The sequence below is a fragment of the Macaca nemestrina genome, chromosome 2 (assembly GCF_043159975.1).
Source record: "Macaca nemestrina isolate mMacNem1 chromosome 2, mMacNem.hap1, whole genome shotgun sequence".
Lineage (NCBI taxonomy): Eukaryota > Metazoa > Chordata > Mammalia > Primates > Cercopithecidae > Macaca > Macaca nemestrina.
Genome location: NC_092126.1, coordinates 46,342,093 through 46,361,133, shown reverse-complemented (window position 1 = coordinate 46,361,133; position 19,041 = coordinate 46,342,093). Strand labels below are relative to the sequence as shown.

General features: G+C 41.8%; 1 protein-coding gene across 1 annotated transcript in view; it reads left to right on the top strand.

The window, feature by feature from the left end:
• Positions 1–19,041, top strand: part of LOC105470011 (solute carrier family 9 member A9) — a 593,531-nt gene that overhangs the window by 37,716 nt on the left and 536,774 nt on the right. The window contains exons 3-4 of the mRNA XM_011721703.2: positions 14,256–14,333; positions 16,073–16,149. Of these exons, the coding sequence (XP_011720005.2) occupies positions 14,256–14,333; positions 16,073–16,149 (155 nt within the window). The remainder of the gene's footprint in view (positions 1–14,255; positions 14,334–16,072; positions 16,150–19,041) is intronic.

The window sequence follows — 19,041 nt, the reverse complement described above, 5'->3', positions numbered from 1 at the left end:
TATTTGTATTAAAAATGGATACAGATTTTTAGTTTCACTTTTTCACATATCTGCATTTATTTTAATATTTTATTTTATTTTTTATTTTTTTATTTTATTTTAATTTTTTTTTTTGAGACGGAGTCTCGCTCTGTCGCCCAGGCTGGAGTGCAGTGGCCGGATCTCAGCTCACTGCAAGCTCCGCCTCCCGGGTTCACGCCATTCTCCTGCCTCAGCCTCCCGAGTAGCTGGGACTACAGGCGCCCGCCACCTCGCCCGGCTAGTTTTTTTTTTTGTATTTTTTAGTAGAGACGGGGTTTCACCGTGTTAGCCAGGATGGTCTTGATCTTGTGACCTCGTGATCCACCCGTCTCGGCCTCCCAAAGTGCTGGGATTACAGGCTTGAGCCACCGCGCCCGGCCTATTTTAATATTTTAAATTCCTTGCTACCAACTGTAACTGAAACCCCAGGAAGCTACTGGTGTTCTCTGTGGTTTGGGGAACTCTGGCCCACTGCCCCCAGGGCAGGCAGGAGAGCATGGTTCTGCATGTCAGCGCCCCACAAATAGACTCTTACCCATTTTTCAAAATCCAACTCATATGCTGCTTCAACATCAAAGTTTCCTGGGGGATCAGCAAGCCCAGAATGGTGTCGCTGTCATAGAAAACTCTGAATTACGGCTTATCCCAGGGCCTAAGATGCAATTACACAGTGTCTTTCCTTCCTTGGACTATAACCTTCATGGAGTCAGTCTCTCTATAATATATCTTCAAGTGCTTTGCAGCAAAAAGAGGATTGTTAAATTTTTAATGAATAAAGCATTGAAGATGATTAACAGGTTATTGTTAACCACTTTTACTTTTCCAAAAAAAAAAAAAAAAATCAGCAATTGCAAAATAGCAGAAGCCTACTTCTTAGTTCCAGCTTCTCTTAAACACTCCTAAATCTTGTTTAAAATTGTTATGTTAGCCTCATGTTTCCTTGGAAAGCACACATTTCGTTTGTCCATGCATATATATCCAATTCCCAGTGATAGTCCTGTCTTATTGATTGACACTGGGTAAGCCATTAATTTATTCTCCTGTCTCTGGAAAATGGGGATAATTGCATTTGCCAGCTACCACTTGAGAATGTTGTCAGAATTGATGAAACAATGTTTTTAAAAGACCTCTTTGGAAGGAATATACTATATAAATCACAATCTCTCACTAGGATGGTTGTTTTACTGATTATTTATTTAGTAGTTCAGTGGAACACTGATATTTCTTCCCAGATAAGTCATCTTGAGTCAATGGATTCCTTAATACTCAGACCCAAAAAGAATTTTGTATCTATAACCTTCTGATGAACTTGGAAATTAACTTGGTACATATCCTTTCTACTCTGGGAAGTGTTCAAGTTGATTATCTCTGTAAATATATGTCTGGGCCATTGCTAGCCAAATGCTGGTGCACGTATGAGATAATGTTTAAAATATGCTGCATCCTTGTGAACATATTATTTTTCTCTCCCATATTAATAATTGAATTTTAATATTTAAAAATCTTACTGCTTTCATAAGACATACATAATGTTTCCATCTCGGAGTTGGAAGTCTGTTGCTCCAAATTAGTCACACCTTGTGTAGTATGACAGAACGTCTAAAAAGGAAATGGTGTAAATTTTAAATTCTAGTAAATGTACTCTCCAATTGCCGCTAGCCACCAGTGTTAAAATTAGAAATTCAGTCCCTCAGTTGCACTAGCTACTGTTCAAGTGCTCAACGGCTCATGTGGCTAGTGGCCACCATATTGTATAGTACAAGGAAAGAACATTTCCACCATCACAAAAAGTTCTAGTAGGTAGTGCTTGTCCATAAGATTTGTATCTTAGACTTATGAAAGGCTTAAGCTGGAATATTGTTAGCTTTCGGCTCTTCTCACCCATCCCTTGCTTGGATTTTTTCTCCCCGTGTTACAATAATTTCTGTTTAACTGTTTGGGCCTTAAAAACAGCCCCACCTCCAAGGCCATGATTTGAACACAAAGTCTGGAGAGAATGACATGTGGAATTCCCATCTGGAGGTTAGTACAGCAGCAGATCCAGCCATTTCTGAGAAATTGTCTAGGTTTGGACTTACTCCCAGAACTCTGATTTAGCAGTTCCTAAGCTTACAGCAAGTCTGAAAAGAACACAAATCTGTTTTGTATACACAAATAAATCCTCGCATGCTGCATGCCATTCTCAGCCTGCCAGTTTCATCTGGCTGCTCCAGAAAATATAATTCAATAGCATATTAGTTAACCTGCATGCAGGGAATGGGGCATTCTCATTATTGAAATGTTCTGGTTGAGTGATTAACCCGATTTTTGCAGAAAAACTGCTGAGGCAAGGGATTTTCTGTCCAGGAGGTTGTGCCACTGTGTTTCTGTCTTCCAGATGATCACAGCTGCACTGCTTCATCCCTCAAGCATTCAGAAATACATCTCTATGCTAAAAGCGTTCAAATATGCATTGATAGATTCTCAAAGAATCCTCATAAAAATAGATCAATAATGGTGTTCCTGATACTCTTAGAAAGGGAATGAACTTAGATGAAAAAATAAGATCTTTCCTCAAATTTTGCACAGTTGTGTAACCCTTAGGAGTTTCTGCCAATAGGGCAGTTTCTTCAAATGCTATAATTTGAACATACTCATTCAAATATTTTATTTTCTTTTGTAATAAATAAAATGTGCTTACTAGATGTCAGGCAATGCTTGGAGGGCTTTACAAATATTAATTCATTTAATTCTTATAACATCTTAGAATTAGGTACCACACTATTATGTCTATTGTAAAGATGAGAAAACTGAAGGACAGAGAGGTTAAATAGCTGTCCAAGTCAAGGAGCTTAGGATTTGAACCCAGGAAGCTTGGCTCTGAGTGTCCATGCCCTTAAACACTACTCCAAGTAATATACATAACAGAAGGAACCTAGATCATGAAATAAAATGATTTGTTTTTCTCTTTAGTGCCTCAGTTTTCATATATTAAAAGCCAGAGGTCTGTGAGGTAAAAACAGAATCAAAACATTGGTGCTTCTCTTCGAAAGATAATTACAAGCTTTGTACACCAAAAGTCAAATGTACTAAGAGCCCAGAATCAATTATAAAATACAAAACCTAGTAGAATTAGATTGATTTTCTGAAAAGAAATTAATGTAATACGTTGGTTTTAAATATATGATGAGCAGAGATCATCGTTTTCAGCTTCTGAGTTGATTGTTGCAGTCCAAAGTTTTTTTACTCAGGTTTCTGAATGAGCCAGTATAACAAAAGAAATGGCTGGAGTTTAATCATGTCTGATTCATAATGTAAGTAATATAATTTTTCTAGACGTGGAATATGTGCTAGTGAAAGGAAACCAACGTTTAATGAGCAGCTATGATTTAGCAGGCATTTGACCTTTAGGCTTTCTTACTACCTAAGCAAAAAACCTACAAGTCATTTCTCCCTTTCCTGTTATCCCCAACACCTAACTTGTTGACTGCTCGTTCTGCCTCCCCAATATACTTGGGTACTGCCTTCTCTCCCCAACTCCAGGCCACCATCCTCTCTCACTGCGATTCTGCAGCAGCCACCCAAGTGACTTTCTTAAAGCATGGAGGTGTTTTCTCATCCCCGCCCAGCCCTCTACCGGCACCTTCTCCATTTGGGACCAACTCCTAGTGCTGCCCAATTCCACCTTGTTCTTCTTCAGCCCCATTGCCCCATGCTGTGGCCTTTGCCCACTCCATCCAGCCCCTCTGGCCTTTGGGTTTCTGAACACAGCAGCTGTTTTCTTTTATTTTTCTTTTTTTTAAAGACAGAGTCTCATTCTGTTGCCCAGACTGGAGTGCAGTGGCGCCATCTCGGCTCACTGCAATCTCCGACTCCCCAGGGGATCAAGCGATTATCCTGCCTCAGCCTCTCAAGTAGCTGGGATCACAGGCATGAGCCACCACGCCCGGCTGATTTTTGTATTTTTAGTAGAGACGGGGTTTCACCATGTTGGCCAGGCTGGTCTTGAACTTGTGACCTCAAGTGATCCACACTCCTTAGCCTCCCAAAGTGCTGGGATTACAGGCAAGAGCCACTGCGTCCAGCCTACACACAACTGTTTTCTGCCTCAGATCTCTGTGCGTGTTATGCTCTGGCTGGGATCCTCATTCCTCCACTCATCTCCTGTTTTTGTCACTTTTCTGCCTTTGGATCTCAGTTCAAATTTCACTTCCTCAGAGAGCCAGTATGAGGAAGGGTGAAGGGAGGCTCTGACAATACCCAACCAGGCCCAGGGTAAAACATGAAGCCAAGAGAGGCTTTTAAAATTTTCAGTGGTGAAGGTATCCATCTCCTCAAGCATTTATTATTTCTTTGTGCTATACCCATTCCAAGCATACTCTTTTAGTTATTTTTAAATGTACAGTAAGTTATTGTTGACTGTAAGTACCTTGTTGTGCTCTCAAATACTAGATCTTATTCATTCTATGTAACTATGTTTTGTACCCATTCATAATCCCCACTTGCCCCCCACCCCCACCCCATAATACCCTTCCCAGCCTCTGGTAACCATCATTCTACTTACACTTTCTCTCCATGACTTCAATTGTTTCAACTTTTAGCTACAGAAATGAGTGAAAATATGCAAAATTTGTCCTTTGGCTTTTTAAAATTTTTAATTTAAAAATCCTTACCTGTGATATGGGTATAATTCATTCTATTTTAATACATTTGACTCTCAAAAATAAGTTGTTTTCTTTTTTTCCAGTTGAGCAAATATATACTGAGCATTGTGCTAGGCACTGGCAGAGGAGAAGGCAATGCAGACTAAGGCATCACTGTGATCCTTGATACAATCCCAATATAGTGGAGAAACAGTCAAATACAAACCAATAATCATCAAAGTATGCGATGAAACACAGATGCCACAAAAGAGGGGCCAAAGTGCTGAAAAAGCACAGAACAGAGAGTGGCTGGTTTGGAATGGCAAATCAGGCAGATATCACGGGGAAGTAACATTTGAGAAGCAGATTGAGAGATGAGTAAGAATTCAGGCATAAAAGGGGAAGAAAATTGTGAATTAGAGTTGTGAAACTCATACATTTGATTTTGATGAGGAGTCTAATGGTAAGAAGCCCTTAGTGGTAAAATAATGAATGCCTGTGTGTGCGGGTGGGGGGCGGGGGGTAGGGGATGTGGGAAGAGGGAGGGAAAAGAATAAAGGATAAAGAGAAGTAGGGAAATAAGAGAATAAGTCCAGGAAAGTTTTAGAGATCAAGTGAGTTTTTATTTTCAGATTTCCCAGCAAAGGGCAGATAGATATTGGATTCACGGATTTCCACATCATTTCTTTCACTCGCATCCCTGTGAAGAGACCACCAAACAGGCTTTGTGTGCTCAATAAAGCTTTTTAATCACCTGGGTGTAGGCGGGCTGAGTCCGAAAAGAGAGTCAGCAAAGGAAGATAGGGATGGGGCCATTTTATAGGATTTGGGTAGGTAGTGGAAAATTACAGTCAAAAGGGGGTTGTTCTCTGGCGGGTAGGGGCAGAAGACACAAGGTGCTCAGTGGGGGAGCTTTTGAGCCAGGATAAAGAATTTCACAAGGTAATGTCATCAGTTAAGGCAGGAACAGGCCATTTTCACTTCTTTTGTGGTGGAATATCATCAGTTAAGACAGGAACCAGCCATTTTCACTTCTTTTGTGATTCTTCCCTTACTTGGGGCCATCCGGATGTATATCCGTGCAGGTCACAGGGGATATGATGGCTTAGCTTGGGCTCAGAGGCCTGACAGTCCTGCCTTCTTATATTAATAGGAAAAATAACATAAAACAGTATTGAAGTGTTGGGACAGTAAAAATTTTTTTGGGGGGTGGCATGGAGTGATGTTTCTCAGGGCTGCTTGGAGCGGGATTAGGGGCAGCATGGGAACCTAGAGTAGGAAAGGTCAAATTGAAGGAGGATTTTGTGGCAAGGGGTGATATTGTGGGTTTGTTAGTAGGAGCAATTGTCATATACAATGATTGATGATGGCCTGGATATGGTTTTGGATGAATTGAGAAACTAAAGGGAAGATACAAGGTCCTAATAAAAGAAAGAGAAAAATAGGTATTAAAGGACTAAGAATTGGGAGGACCCAGGACATCCAATTCGAGAGTGCCCAAGGGGATTCAGCATAATTATTTGCTTGGTTGGTGAGTTTTTGGGCTCTGTCCTTGAGTTTTTTTATGTTGTCATATACCAGGCCAGATTGATTTAGGTAAAAACAACACTCTGCATTTAAAAACTTACAGAGTCTTCCCTTTTAGCAGTGAGTAAGTCAAGGCTTTGGTGGTTTTGAAGGACAACTGCAGCTAAAGAGTCAACTTGGGCTTGGAGGACTGATAGTTTGTGATATGTCTGTGATGCTAGCAGAGAACTCATTAGACAGGCTACGGAAGGTCATGACAGAGGTTGAAATGCCTGATATTCCAGTATTGAGAGCAGTAGTGGAGGCAGAAAGTCCTAAACTGACAAGCAAGGGAATTACTGGAATAATTTTTTGTCATGTCGGTGTCATGAGGGGAACAGGGAGCTCTTCAGTTCCATCTGCAAACTGAATTTTGGGAGTAAGGAAAACTAATGTGCATGTGCCTGTCCAATTAGCAGCAGGTAGACACATGTAGGTAGAGGATCTACAGAGGAAGAAGAGACCTTGTGCAAGGCAAAACTGGAAATGCAAAGTAAAAAGATGAGGAGTGCTGAAAGGGTGTCTTGGACCCAGACTCCTAGCGATCCAGCTAGGGCGGCAGCCGTCAGAGGTTGTCATGGGGACTGATGGGGTCACTGCGTACAGGGAGAGGTTCGGTTTTCATGGTTGTATAAGAAAACGTTGAGTATCTACGAGCCAACTTTCACTGTTATTTACGGGGCTGCGTATAAGTAAACAAGAAGAGGGCCTGGGAGGAGAGTCTGACATTCAAGGGGCAGGTACCCAAAGACAGAATGAAATACAGGGTGTCTTCCTAAGCAATAATTATTGCTAATATTTTTCAGTTTGCCAGTATTGATAGAAGGCTTATCTGTAATACGGAGCTAGAAGGCTCCAATTGTTTCAGTGATGTGTGTAGTTGGGCTTTGGAGATGAAGAGTGAAGGAACATCGAGAAGGTGAAACATTACCCAGAGGAATTCCAGTGGGTTTTTGCCAAGAGGTACATAAAGGAATGGCCACAGGAATAGTAGTTTGTGTTGTGAGGGGTCCAAATATGGGAGGAGTAGAGTTGATATAAGGAGAAAGGCTTTTTAAGTGCAGAGGAGGGTGGCAGCTTGCTGATGTGAAATGTCTGGGGAGGTCTTGCTGGACCTGTCTAGAAAGTAAATGAGTTCTTCAGGAGGGTAAAGGTGAGGGCTGTTAAAGGAAGCTCAGAGGTGTAGGGAGACAGGAGATGTTGCCCAGTCTGTATGTAAGGCAGGGACAGCTGTGTAGGCGCTGGAAGAAAGGGAAATGCAAAGCCAGCAATTGTTCACTAAGGGGGGATTAGAAATGGCTAGGAGAGAGTGGGTAAGGTTGATAGCGTGGTGAAGATAGTTGGGGAGATGTAGAGGGTGGCATAAGGATGGAAATGAGAACAAGAGTGAGTATAAAAGTAAATAATAGAATTTCATCAGGGTGAAAGTATTGGAGGGTGCCCTACCAGCAAAGATAATCTGTCCACTCTAAGAAGGAGTTAAGAGTGGTGGTTTGGGGATAGCACCAGGAGATAACAGCTATGATGGCTGGGAGAAATAGTGTAAACCGGCAGTATAAGCAATAGTAGGGCATTTATGAGTAGTTGAGAATGATGAATAGGAGTATGACTAGACAGAAGATAGTAGAGATGACTCATTTTTGGGGCTCAGTCCAAGTAGTAGGGGTGACTACGTAAAGCCCTGTTGCAAAAAGTAGAGTAAGGATGAACAGATCTAATAGAATAAAGGGATGTATTAAGCTCATAAGGGTTATCACTGTTCTTCAGAAATGCGAGTGAGTTTACGGGAAGTAGGTGAGAGTACTTGCGACTTCCAGGAGGAAGAGGAGAGATTAGGCTGGCTGGCTGACGGATACAGTTTTATTCTGGAATGGTGAACCCAGTGGGGAGGATCCTGCAGGCAGACAGCAGTTGGGGTACTATAGATGACTAAGTAGGGTCCAGTCCATTGAAGTTGTAGAGTTTGAGGGGTCAGATTCTTAACAAGAACTGAGATTCCAGCTAGGCTGTCTTCATATGGCTGGGAATCTGGAGTAGGCAAGAGGAGATTAGTAGCCTGGCGAATTTCCTGTCTAGCCTGCTGGGGGACTGGAAGATAGTTGCCTAGAGGGCTGGTGTCTGGGATGAGGTTGGGGCCGAGCAAGAAAGTGCGTCCATATAAAAGTTCAAATGGACTGTACCCTGTAGCATCTGAAGGACAGGCTCTAATTCTGAGAAGGGCAAGAGGTAAAAGTACTGTCCAGTCCTTTTTAAGTTGGAGGCTGAGCTTGGTGAGGTGTGTCTTTTAAAGACCATTAGTCCATTCTACCTTTCCTGAAGATTGAGGACGGTAAGGGATATAAAGGTTCCACTGAATACCAAGAGCCTGAGAAACTGCTTGGGTGATTTGACTACTAAAGGCCGATCCATTATCAGACTGTATAGAAGTGGGAAGGCCAAACTGAGGAATTACGCCTAACAGAAGGGAAGAAATGACCGCGGTGGCCTTCTCAGACCCTGTGGGAAAGGCCTCTACCCATCCAGTGAAAGTGTCTACCCAGACTAAGAGGTATTTTAGTTTCCTGACTCAGGGCATGTGAGCAAAGTCAATTTGCCAGTCCTGGACAGGGGCAAATCCCCAAGCTTGATGTGTAGGGAAGGGAGGGGCCCTGAACAATCCCTGAGGGGTAGTAGATGGAACACTGAGAAGTGATTTCCTTGAGGATAGATTTCCATGATGGAAAGGAAATGAGAGGTTCTAAGAGGTGGGCTAGCGGCTTGTAACCTACATGGAAGAGGTTATGAAGTGACGACAGAATAGAATGGGCCTGTGAGGCTGGAAGGAGATACTTTCCTTGGTCTAAGAACCATTTGCCTTGTGTGGGAAGAGACTGATAGGTGGAAGTTTCAGTGGGGATGTAGGTGGGAGTGACTGATGAGAAGGAGAAAAACTGGCTGTGAGGGACAAAAGTTGGAATGCTAGCTGCATCTTTAGCAACCTTATCAGCATAAGTGTTGCCTAGAGCAATGGGATCTGATGCCTTTTTGATGGCCCTTGCAGTGAATGACTCCAGCTTCCTTTGGAAGTAAAGCAGCCTCGAGAAGAGTTTTTATTAAAAAGGCATTAATGATGGAGGACCCTTGTGTAGTGAGGAAACCTCTTTCAACGTATATAACAACATGGTGGTGCAGGATATGGAAGGCATATTTAGAGTCAGTATAAATATTGATGCATAGTCCCTTTGCAAGAGTGAGGGCCCAAGTTAAGGCAATGAGTTCAGCTTGCTGAGAGTTAGTGGTGCGGGGCAGAGCGGTAGCCTCAATGATAGATGTGGAAGATACTATAGCATAGCCTGCCTTTGCTGGCGAGTGGCGATGATGCCTGGTGGAGCTGCGTCAATAAGTCAAATGTGATCAGGGTGAGGAACAAGAAAGAAGGAAATATGGAGAAATGGGGTGAATGTCAGGTGGATCAGACAGATACAGTCATGGGGGTCAGGCATGGTATCCAGAATAATGTGGGAGGCTGGATTGAAGTCCGGGCCAGGAACAATGGTAATTGTGGGAGACTCAACAAAGAGTGAGTATAGCTGAAGGAGCCAGTGAGCAGAAAGTACATGTGTCAGGTGTGAGGAAGAAAATAGATTTTGGAAGTTATGAGAGCTGTAGAGAGTGAGTTGAGCATAGTTTGTGATTTTTGAAGGCCTCTAAAAATATTAGGGCGGTGGCAGCCACTGCATGGAGACATAATAGCCAACCTAAAACAGGAAGGTCAAATTGTTTGGACAAAAAGGCTTCAGGGCGCCGTCCCGGTCGTTGTGTAAGAATTCTGGCTGCACAGTCCTGCACTTTGGCTGTGTGTAATGAAAAGGGTTGGGATGAGTTAGGGAGAGCTAGTGTGGGAGCAGTCTCTAAAGCTGTCTTCAAGGAATGGAAAAAGGAGAGGGGAAAGGATTTAGGATCTATGGGGTCAGCTAGGTTTCCTTTTGTGAGTTTATATAATGGTTTTGTTAGGATGGCAAAACCAGGTATTGAAAGGCAAAAGTATCCAACCATGCCTAAGAAGGAAAGGAGTCATTGTTTTGTAGGGATTGTGGTTTGAGAGATCAGTCAGACATGATCGGCAGTGAGAACACATGTGTTTTTATGAAGAATTACGCCAACGTAGGTAACAGATGGAGAAGAAATTTGAGCTTGGGGGGGGATACCTGATATCCTTTGGAGAATAAATGTTGAAGGAGCAGGAGGGTGTCTCACTGGGAAGATTCAAAGGAGGGGCTACAAAGTAGAAGGTCATCAATATATTGAATAAGGTGAGAAGCAGAGGGGTGGAAAGAAAGTAAATCATGAGAAAGAGCTTGGCTGAAGTAATGAGGGCTGTCCCTCAAGCCTTGCGGCAGCACAGCCCAGGTAAGCTGCTGGAACTGATGAGTGTCAGGGTCAGTCCAGGTAAAAGCAAAGAGAGGCTGGGATGAGGGGTGCAGGGGAATAGTGAAAAAAGCATCTTTAAGATCAAGAGTGGAATAGTGAGTTGTGGAGGAAGGTATTGAGGACAAAAGAGTATATGGGTTTGTCACCACAGGTAGATAAGTAAAATAATTTGGTTGATAAGGTGCAGATCCTGAACTAACTTGTAAGACTTGTCCACTTTTTGGACAGGTAAAATGGGGAAATCGTAAGGAGACTTTATAGGCTTTAAAAGGCCATGCTGTAACAGGCCAGTGATAACAGGCTTTACTCCTTTTAAAGCATGCTGTGGGATGGGATATTGGTGTTGAGCAGGGTAAGGGTGATTAGGTTTTAATGGGATGATAAGGGGTGCATAATTGATCACCAAGGAGGGAGTAGAGGTGTTCCATACCTGTGGGTTAAGGTGAGGAGATACAAGCAGAGGATGCGAAGGAGGCTTTGAACTGGGGAAAAGGCAGCAAAGAGGTGTGGCTGTAGCCCAGGAATAGTCAGGGAAGCAGATAATTTAGTTAAGATGTCTCAACCTAATAAGGGAGCTGGGCAGGTGGGGATAACTAAAAAGGAGTGCTTAAAAGAGTATTGTCTAAGTTGGCACCAGAGTTGGGGAGTTTTAAGAGATTTAGAAGCCTGGCCGTCAATACCCACAACAGTTACAGGGGCAAAGGAAACAGGCCCTTGAAAAGAAGGTAATGTGGAGTGGGTAGCCTCTGTATTGATTAGGAAGGGGACAAACTTACCCTCCACTGTGAGAGTTACCCAAAGCTCGGCATCCATGATGGTCTAGGGGGCTTGCGAGGTGATTGGGCAGCGTCAATCTTCAGCCGCTGAGCCAAGAAGATCTGGGAAGGAGTCAGCCAGAGAGTCTTGGGCCAGAGTTCCAGGGGCTCTGGGAGTGGCTGCCAGGTGAGTTGAACAGTCCAATTTCCAGTGGGGTCCCACACAGATGGGGCACAGCTTAGGAGGAATCCCGGGCTGCTGGCATTCCTTGGCCCGGTAGCCAGATTTCTGGCACTTGTAGCAAGCTCCTAGGGGAGGAGGTTCTGGAGGAACCTCTGGCAGCTGCGGTTAAGGCATTTGGAGTTCTTGTGTGCTGCAGATGTGGCTGGGGTTTGTCTCACAGTGGAGGTAAGGAATTGCAAACTCAGAAATACATTGCTACTTGGCTGCCTTTACTCTACTATTGTACACCTTGAAGGCGAGGTTAATTAAGTCCTATTGTGGGGTTCCAGGGCCAGAATTTAATTTTTGGAGCTTTATTTAATGTTGGTAGAGGACTGGGTAATAAAATACATATTGAGAATAAGACGGCCTTCTGGCCCCTGTAGGCCTAGGGCAGTAAAGTGTCTAAGGGTTGTTGCCAAACAGGCCATGGATTGGGCTGGGTTTTTATATTTGATGAAAAAGAGTCTAAATGCTAACTGATTTGGGAGAGGTCAGATAAAGAAAAAGGAGCATTAACCTTCACTATGCCTTTAACTCCAGTCACCTTTTTAAGAGGAAATTGCTGGGCAGGTGGGAGAGGGCTAGTTGCAGAACGAAACCGTAAGCCGGAGCAGGTGTGAGGAGGGGAGGTGATAAAAGGATTATAGGGTGGAGAAGTGGAGGCTGAGGAAGAATTGGGACCTGGCTCTGCCTGGCGAGGAGCAGCCTGGGGAGGAGGGGAGAGGTCAGATGGGTCTGTAGAAAAGGAATGTTGGAAAGACGCAGCAACACTTGGGGTTGGGACTGAAGGGACAGGCAGGAGGGAAAGGAGCAAGATTTGGGATGAGTTGCGTTGGGAACAGAGACTAGGGAGGGACCGATATGTAAAAGAATGCCTGGACGTCAGGCACCACAGACTGTTTGCCCATTTTACTACAAGAATTATCTAGATCTTGTAGGATGGAAAAATTGAAAGTGCCATTTTCTGGCTGCTTGGAACCACTGTCGAGTTTGTACTGGGGTCAAGCGGTATTGCAGAAGAAAATAAGATGCTTAGATTTTAGATGAGGCAAGAGTTGAAGAGGTTTTAAGTTCTTGAGAACACAGGCTAAGGGAGAAGAAGGAGGAATGGAGGGTGGAGGGTTTCCTATAGTGAAAGAGGCAAGTTTAAAGAGAAGGGTAGAGACACGGAGAAGGGGGTGGGGAACAGCACTGGGCTGCTATGTGGGTGAGCAGCCAAAGCAGGTGTCCCCGCAATTGACTTGCCACCAAGGGAGTGTGGGTGAATGACCAAGGCAGGCATCCCTGCAGTGATTGGACATCAATGGAATGTGGGTGAATAATCAAGCAGGCATCCCCATAGTGATTAAACCCCAAGGGAAGACTGTCTTCCCGAGTCCGTGACCAGCACCAGAGTTTTGGGTCCATGCATAAAATGTGTCTCCTTTGTCTCTACCAGAAAAGGAAAGGAACTGAAATTAACAGAAGGGAGAGATTGAAGTGTGGCGCCAAGATTGAAAGGAGAAAGAGGTTGAGGGATAGTGAGAGATGTTGGAGAAGAGGGTAAAGAAAGGCTGCTTACCCCATTTAAAATTGGTGAGATGTTCCTTGGGCTGGTTAGTCTGAGGACCAGAGGCCGCAGGTGGACCTTTTTCATAGAGCAAAGAGCAGGAGGACAGGGGATTGGTCTCCCAAGGGAGGTCCCCCAATCTGGGTCACAGCACCAAATTTCACAAGCGTCCTTGTGAAGAGACCACCAAACAGGCTTTGGATGAGCCACAAGGCTGTTTATTTCACCCGGGTGCAGGCGGGCTGAGTCCGAAAAGAGAGTCAGCGAAGGGAGATAGGGATGGGGCCGTTTTATAGGATTTGGGTAGGTAGTGGAAAATTACAGTCAAAGTCGTTCTCTGGTGGTTAGGGGCAGGGGACACAAGGTGCTCAGTCAGGGAGCTTTTGAGCCAGGATGAGCAAGGATAAGGAATTTCACAAGGTAATGTCATCAGTTAAGGCAGGAACAGACCATTTTCACTTCTTTTGTGATTCTTCACTTGCTTCAGACCATCTGGACATACACGTGCAGATCACAGGGGATATGATGGCTTAACTTGCACTCAGAGGCCTGACAATTTCACTGTACTTCATACCAAGTCATACTTGCTTTATGGCCAAGTTTAACATTTAAGTAAAACTCAATAAACAAATACTAGAAAACTCCATCTTCAAGTTCAAGTGTGTTCTTCCATGAACTGGAAAATGTTTTAAATTTTGGAATGGGACAAAATAGGGAAAGCGAAGACCCAATTTCCAAAAATGTTTTATTTGGGAAAAACTTTAAATAAATCCTTATCAGAAGCCTACACATATGTAAAATATGAAAATGGATAATTAATCACAGTAAGACATTTTTCCCAAAGAGATTTCACTGAGTTTTTGTTGTTGTTGTTGTTGTTAGCTATAGTGTGGAAGTATGTAGATTTTACATTTAGAAGCTACAGTTATACTATGTTTATGAATTTCCAAATTTGCATTTTTTCCTACCGTCATCTCTGCCAAATTAATAGTTAATATGCCTCATACAGGCTTAGCAAAAGTAATTATAACTGTTTTTTGAAACATATTTTTTTAATGACCCAAAGGCGCATCATTCTAACTATCCTTTTTTTTCCTTTCTGGCAGATGACATTTGATCCAGAAATCTTCTTCAACGTTTTACTGCCACCAATTATATTTCATGCAGGATATAGTCTAAAGAAGGTAAATATATAGTGATCGTTTTCTTCTTTTATCATTAAGTAGAGAATTTTTCCAGCACTAATGAGAAACTGTTATTTTTATGGGCTTCTCTTTTTGCTCAGAGTATCATTATCTTAGATTTGTGATGCAGATTCAAACCTGACATGCTTAGAATTCTAGACTTCTTCTAAACCTACTCTGTTGAATATAGGCCATTAGCCACATGTAACTATTTAGCTCTTGAAATGCAACTCATCTGAATCGAGATGTTCTTTAAGTGTAAAATACACACTGGATTTTAAAGACTTTGTATTTATTAAAAGAATGTAGATATTTCCATAATGTTTTATATTGATTTCATGTAGAAATGTTAGTATTTTGGATAGATTGGATTAAACAAAACATTATCAAAACATATTTCATCTTTTAAAAACATTTTAATGTAGCTACTAGAAAATTTAAAAATTTTTATATATGTGGCTTGCATTATATTTCTATTGGACAGCATTATTGTGGATGATTGTAACCAAAGACTTTGGTTATTAATTAACATTGGGTTTATCCTTTCAAGTGAAAACTCAAGAATACTGTTGATGCTCATAGAGAGGAAAGTCCAGTTTTGCAGTTTCTATGCACTTGTCTAACAATACTTGGGCACAGCCTGACTATGCACATTTTGTACATTAGTAATTCTCATAATAGTTTAAGTACTGGCATCCCCTGAGCCACAGAGCGAGGCCCCAGCCTACATGGTTTTTGAGAGGTAGAGGTGATGTGACTGCTCTTCTGCTGCTCAGTTCCCACTCTAGGAGATTCCTGGGGCTTTCCTCCCCTTGACCAGTCATTTTCAGCAACCAGGCAGCTTGTTCACTACAGACCTGATTTTCTTGTGTGTACTCCAGGCTCCCTCTTGCTCTCAGTCTGGCTCCTCAGATCCCACTCAAAAACTTGGAATGGAGTTTTCTCTAAGCAAGCAGTTGAAAAAATGTAGAAGGCTGGATTTGTTCAGGTCACCCTTCCGCATTGCCAGTCCCAATACTAAGCATCATTTTGTGGCTCACTCGTTAAAATAAAGTGAATTGCTGTAAGTTGGGGGATTTGTTTTGTTTTGTTTTGTTTTGGAGACACGGTCTCCCTCTTTTGCCCAGGCACAATTATGGCTCAAAGCAGCTTCGACCTTCTGTACTCAAATGATCTTCCTTCCTTCAGCCTCCCAAATTGCTGTAATTACAGGCATGAGCAGGCTGTTGTAGATTTTTAAAGTTTATTTTCATCACATTTAGAAGACATAAGAGAAGTCAGAGATCCAGTAAAATCAAAAGGCAACTTAAAACTCTTAGAATAGTTTTGTTTGTTTGTTTGTTTTAATGCTAAAGGAGTTGCATTCACAAGGAAACTTCATGAAAACTGTGTCTTCCATTATTGCCCCGATTCTGGCATAGACATTGCCCAGTTCCTTCCTTCCCTGTCAGGTCCAGCCAGTTCTGGGAATTGCCTCTCTCATCCCTACCTACTCAACTTCCAGTGGTTTTTTTTTTTTTTTTTTTTTTTTCTGTTTCTTGCCCTTTCCCCCCAGTTCTTTGCAGTGAAAATCAGTTAAGTCCCTATTAGCACAATAAGGCCAGGAATGAGGCTCCAAAACCAAAATTTGCCTAAACAGTGAGGGATCTGTGAACTGCATACATTTATTTTTATTTTCTATTGTACTAAGAAAAAATTCTGATGTACTCTATTAAGTGTTTTTTTTTTTTTCTCCCCAGAGACACTTTTTTCAAAACTTAGGATCTATTTTAACATATGCCTTCTTGGGAACTGCCATCTCCTGCATCGTCATAGGGTAAGTGACATTCGGAGCTCAAGTTGCAGGTGGCTGTGGGGTCTGTGATCTGTGTGAGGGATCTAACACTTCTGGGATTCTTGCTGGCTGGGAAAATTGTCTTTTTTTTCTTAGTATGTCACATATTTGTACATTTTTTTCCTGGATTAATTCTGAGGCTTCTGACAAACACAAGACTTCAAAGCAAACTAGAGGATTGCTGGATTTTCTCTGTGAATTCTGGACTTCTGATTTAGGGAATGTGGATCACTTGCCTTGAGTTATGTGAAGTGCATTGCATTCTTCTTTTAGTTTGAATAATGCTGATATGTTCACTGCATTCTTTTTTGTTTTCTATTGAGGGACCTTACCTGTATTTGGCAGGATTGCACTAACTATATGCCAAGGGTTTTCTTTCTAAAAGAAAGTTTACAAGACAGCAGTCTGAAACAGATGTGTGCAAATACCAACAGAGTTGCTTAATACTGGGATAGCTTTTCAGTTAACACCCTGTAGAACGCAGACTCTTTTTCATTATATTTTCTTGATTATGCTACTGAGCCCTAAGTCACACTTTATACACTCTGGCTTGCAGCTCATCATAAAGCAAAATGTGGTCCCAAATGGTGAAGGCAATCCAGCCTCTGATAATCCCATCCAATACATTAAAGCTCCACTGCAGAAAAAAAATATATCCAGATACTATGACTGTGATGATGCAGATGTCTTCAATTTTCTGATACAGTCAACTCTACCCTTGATTTTTACTGTCTACAGCTGTTACAACCCAACACAAGAAACTGATGCTAAAAATACACACGGTTCATGCCTCCACCCCTTCTCTTATGGAGTTTCTAGTGTGTGTCAGTTGAAGACCAACCGGGTGTCAGGCGGTGTCTTTACTTGTGCCTGCAAGCAGAGGGATTTTGTGTTGAATGCACTGCTAAATTTCTGTTGAGTGGAGACTAGAACAAGTCAGGCTATGTTATATAAATATGTTCACAATGGTTTAAGACAGTGAGAAAATTAAAGATTTTAGTGCCCGAAAAAGGAGGTTTGCAAGTGTATAGATTAGGGAGCCCCATTAAGTCTGGACACAAGTGGTCTTTAAACTGTGAGTGACCTGAGAGACACAGGGTACTTGACCCTTCTTAAAGCATGTTCTAGGAGGGCTTTTTTGTTCTGTGAGTATGCAATAGCTAAATATTCACATTTCTAAACTTTGCAGGGGCCTAAGAGATCTATGTAACTACAGCCTCTCATTCTGAAGATGAGACATCTTCAATAGTTAAATAATTGGCTCACTCTTTCTGAGAATCAGGGCACTGGTCAAGACAGAACTCAGAACTTCTGCGTCTGATCCAGCAGGTCTTCACTCTCTCTTCCTTTAGCAATTTCTCTTGAATTCCTATACATCCCTATGCATTGTTTCTACACATTGAGAGAGGGTTCTGAGACATGTGAACTCACAACAAATGTTCATTGGTTAATAGTAAAGATATATTTTGCTGAGAATGATGGTTTCCAGCTGCATCATTCTCAGCAAACTGTCGCAAGAACAGAAAACCAAACACCGCATGTTCTCACTCATAGGTGGGAACTGAACAATGAGATCACTTGGACTCGGGAAGGGGAACATCACACACCGGGGCCTATAATGGGGAGGGGGGAGGGGGGAGGGATTGCATTGGGAGTTATACCTGATGTAAATGACGAGTTGATGGGTGCTGACAAGTTGATGGGTGCAGCACAGCAACATGGCACAAGTATACATATGTAACAAACCTGCACGTTATGCACATGTACCCTAGAACTTAAAGTATAATAATAAAAAATAATTTAAAAAAAAAGAAAAAAAAACTTTAGTATTAACCTCTCTAGCTCCAGAATAACAATGACAATGTTTTAATTGGGAGAACTACTATCTTGATGATATTGAACTACTCTATCCAAAAACAATGAATATCTTTTCATATGCTTAAAAAAAATAGTAAAGATATATTTTAGTGGTTCTATAATATGGAGTCTTGAAATTTATAATGTATCCAAATTCTAAACTCTTGGACAATGCTACCAAATTGTAGAATAGTAAGTTTTTATTGTTACCTCATTTCTTTGGTACAACTGGTTTTAAGTATATTTAAGTGCATTTATTTATATTATATGCTTTCACTATCATGAAAAATCTAAATTCTTTCTTAGATCTTTCGATATCCTTCTTTTTAAGAAAGCACCAATATATAGTGTGTGTGTGTGTGTGCGCGTGTGTGTGTGTGGTATATAACTGCCTTTATCTAAAACATTTCAATTTAAGAGATCAAGTGATTTTCATTTACTGGGGTTGAGAACCTATTCTGATTTATTTTAAGACAAGATTTTAAATTGTTGGTTGTCCAACAACTTATAATGGAAAGTCATTTGAATAAAAGAGTAGTCCTAAGAAAAATTTCAGAACGGTGTTCTTAGTTTGAACTGGGTATAATCTGAGCAACAAAAATTTGTAGTTACTTTCTTATTGTGGGTCATTAAAGTACAGAAGGGAAAGATAGCTTAAATATTTTAGAACCTCATCTAGTGAAGTAAGGGAAATCATTGAAATGTTTTAGCTTGAAGATGAAAAGTCAGATTCCTACTTTAGGAAGGTCATTTTGGTAGCTGTGTGAAGGAGAAATTTTAAAGTGGGTACCATTTAAGAGGTAATTTACATGGGCCAGGTTGGAAATGATAAGGGCCTGGACTCAGTTAGTGGCAGAAAAGGTAAAGGTGGAGTCATTAGCTTGGTGAAATCTTGGGAGAATATGGCATCACCCAGGGCAAGTACGTGAAGCGAGAAGGAAAGAGATCTAGGGAACACCAGCATTTTGAAGAAAGAGAAGAGACACTCACAAGGCACCGAGGAGTATTGGACTCGAA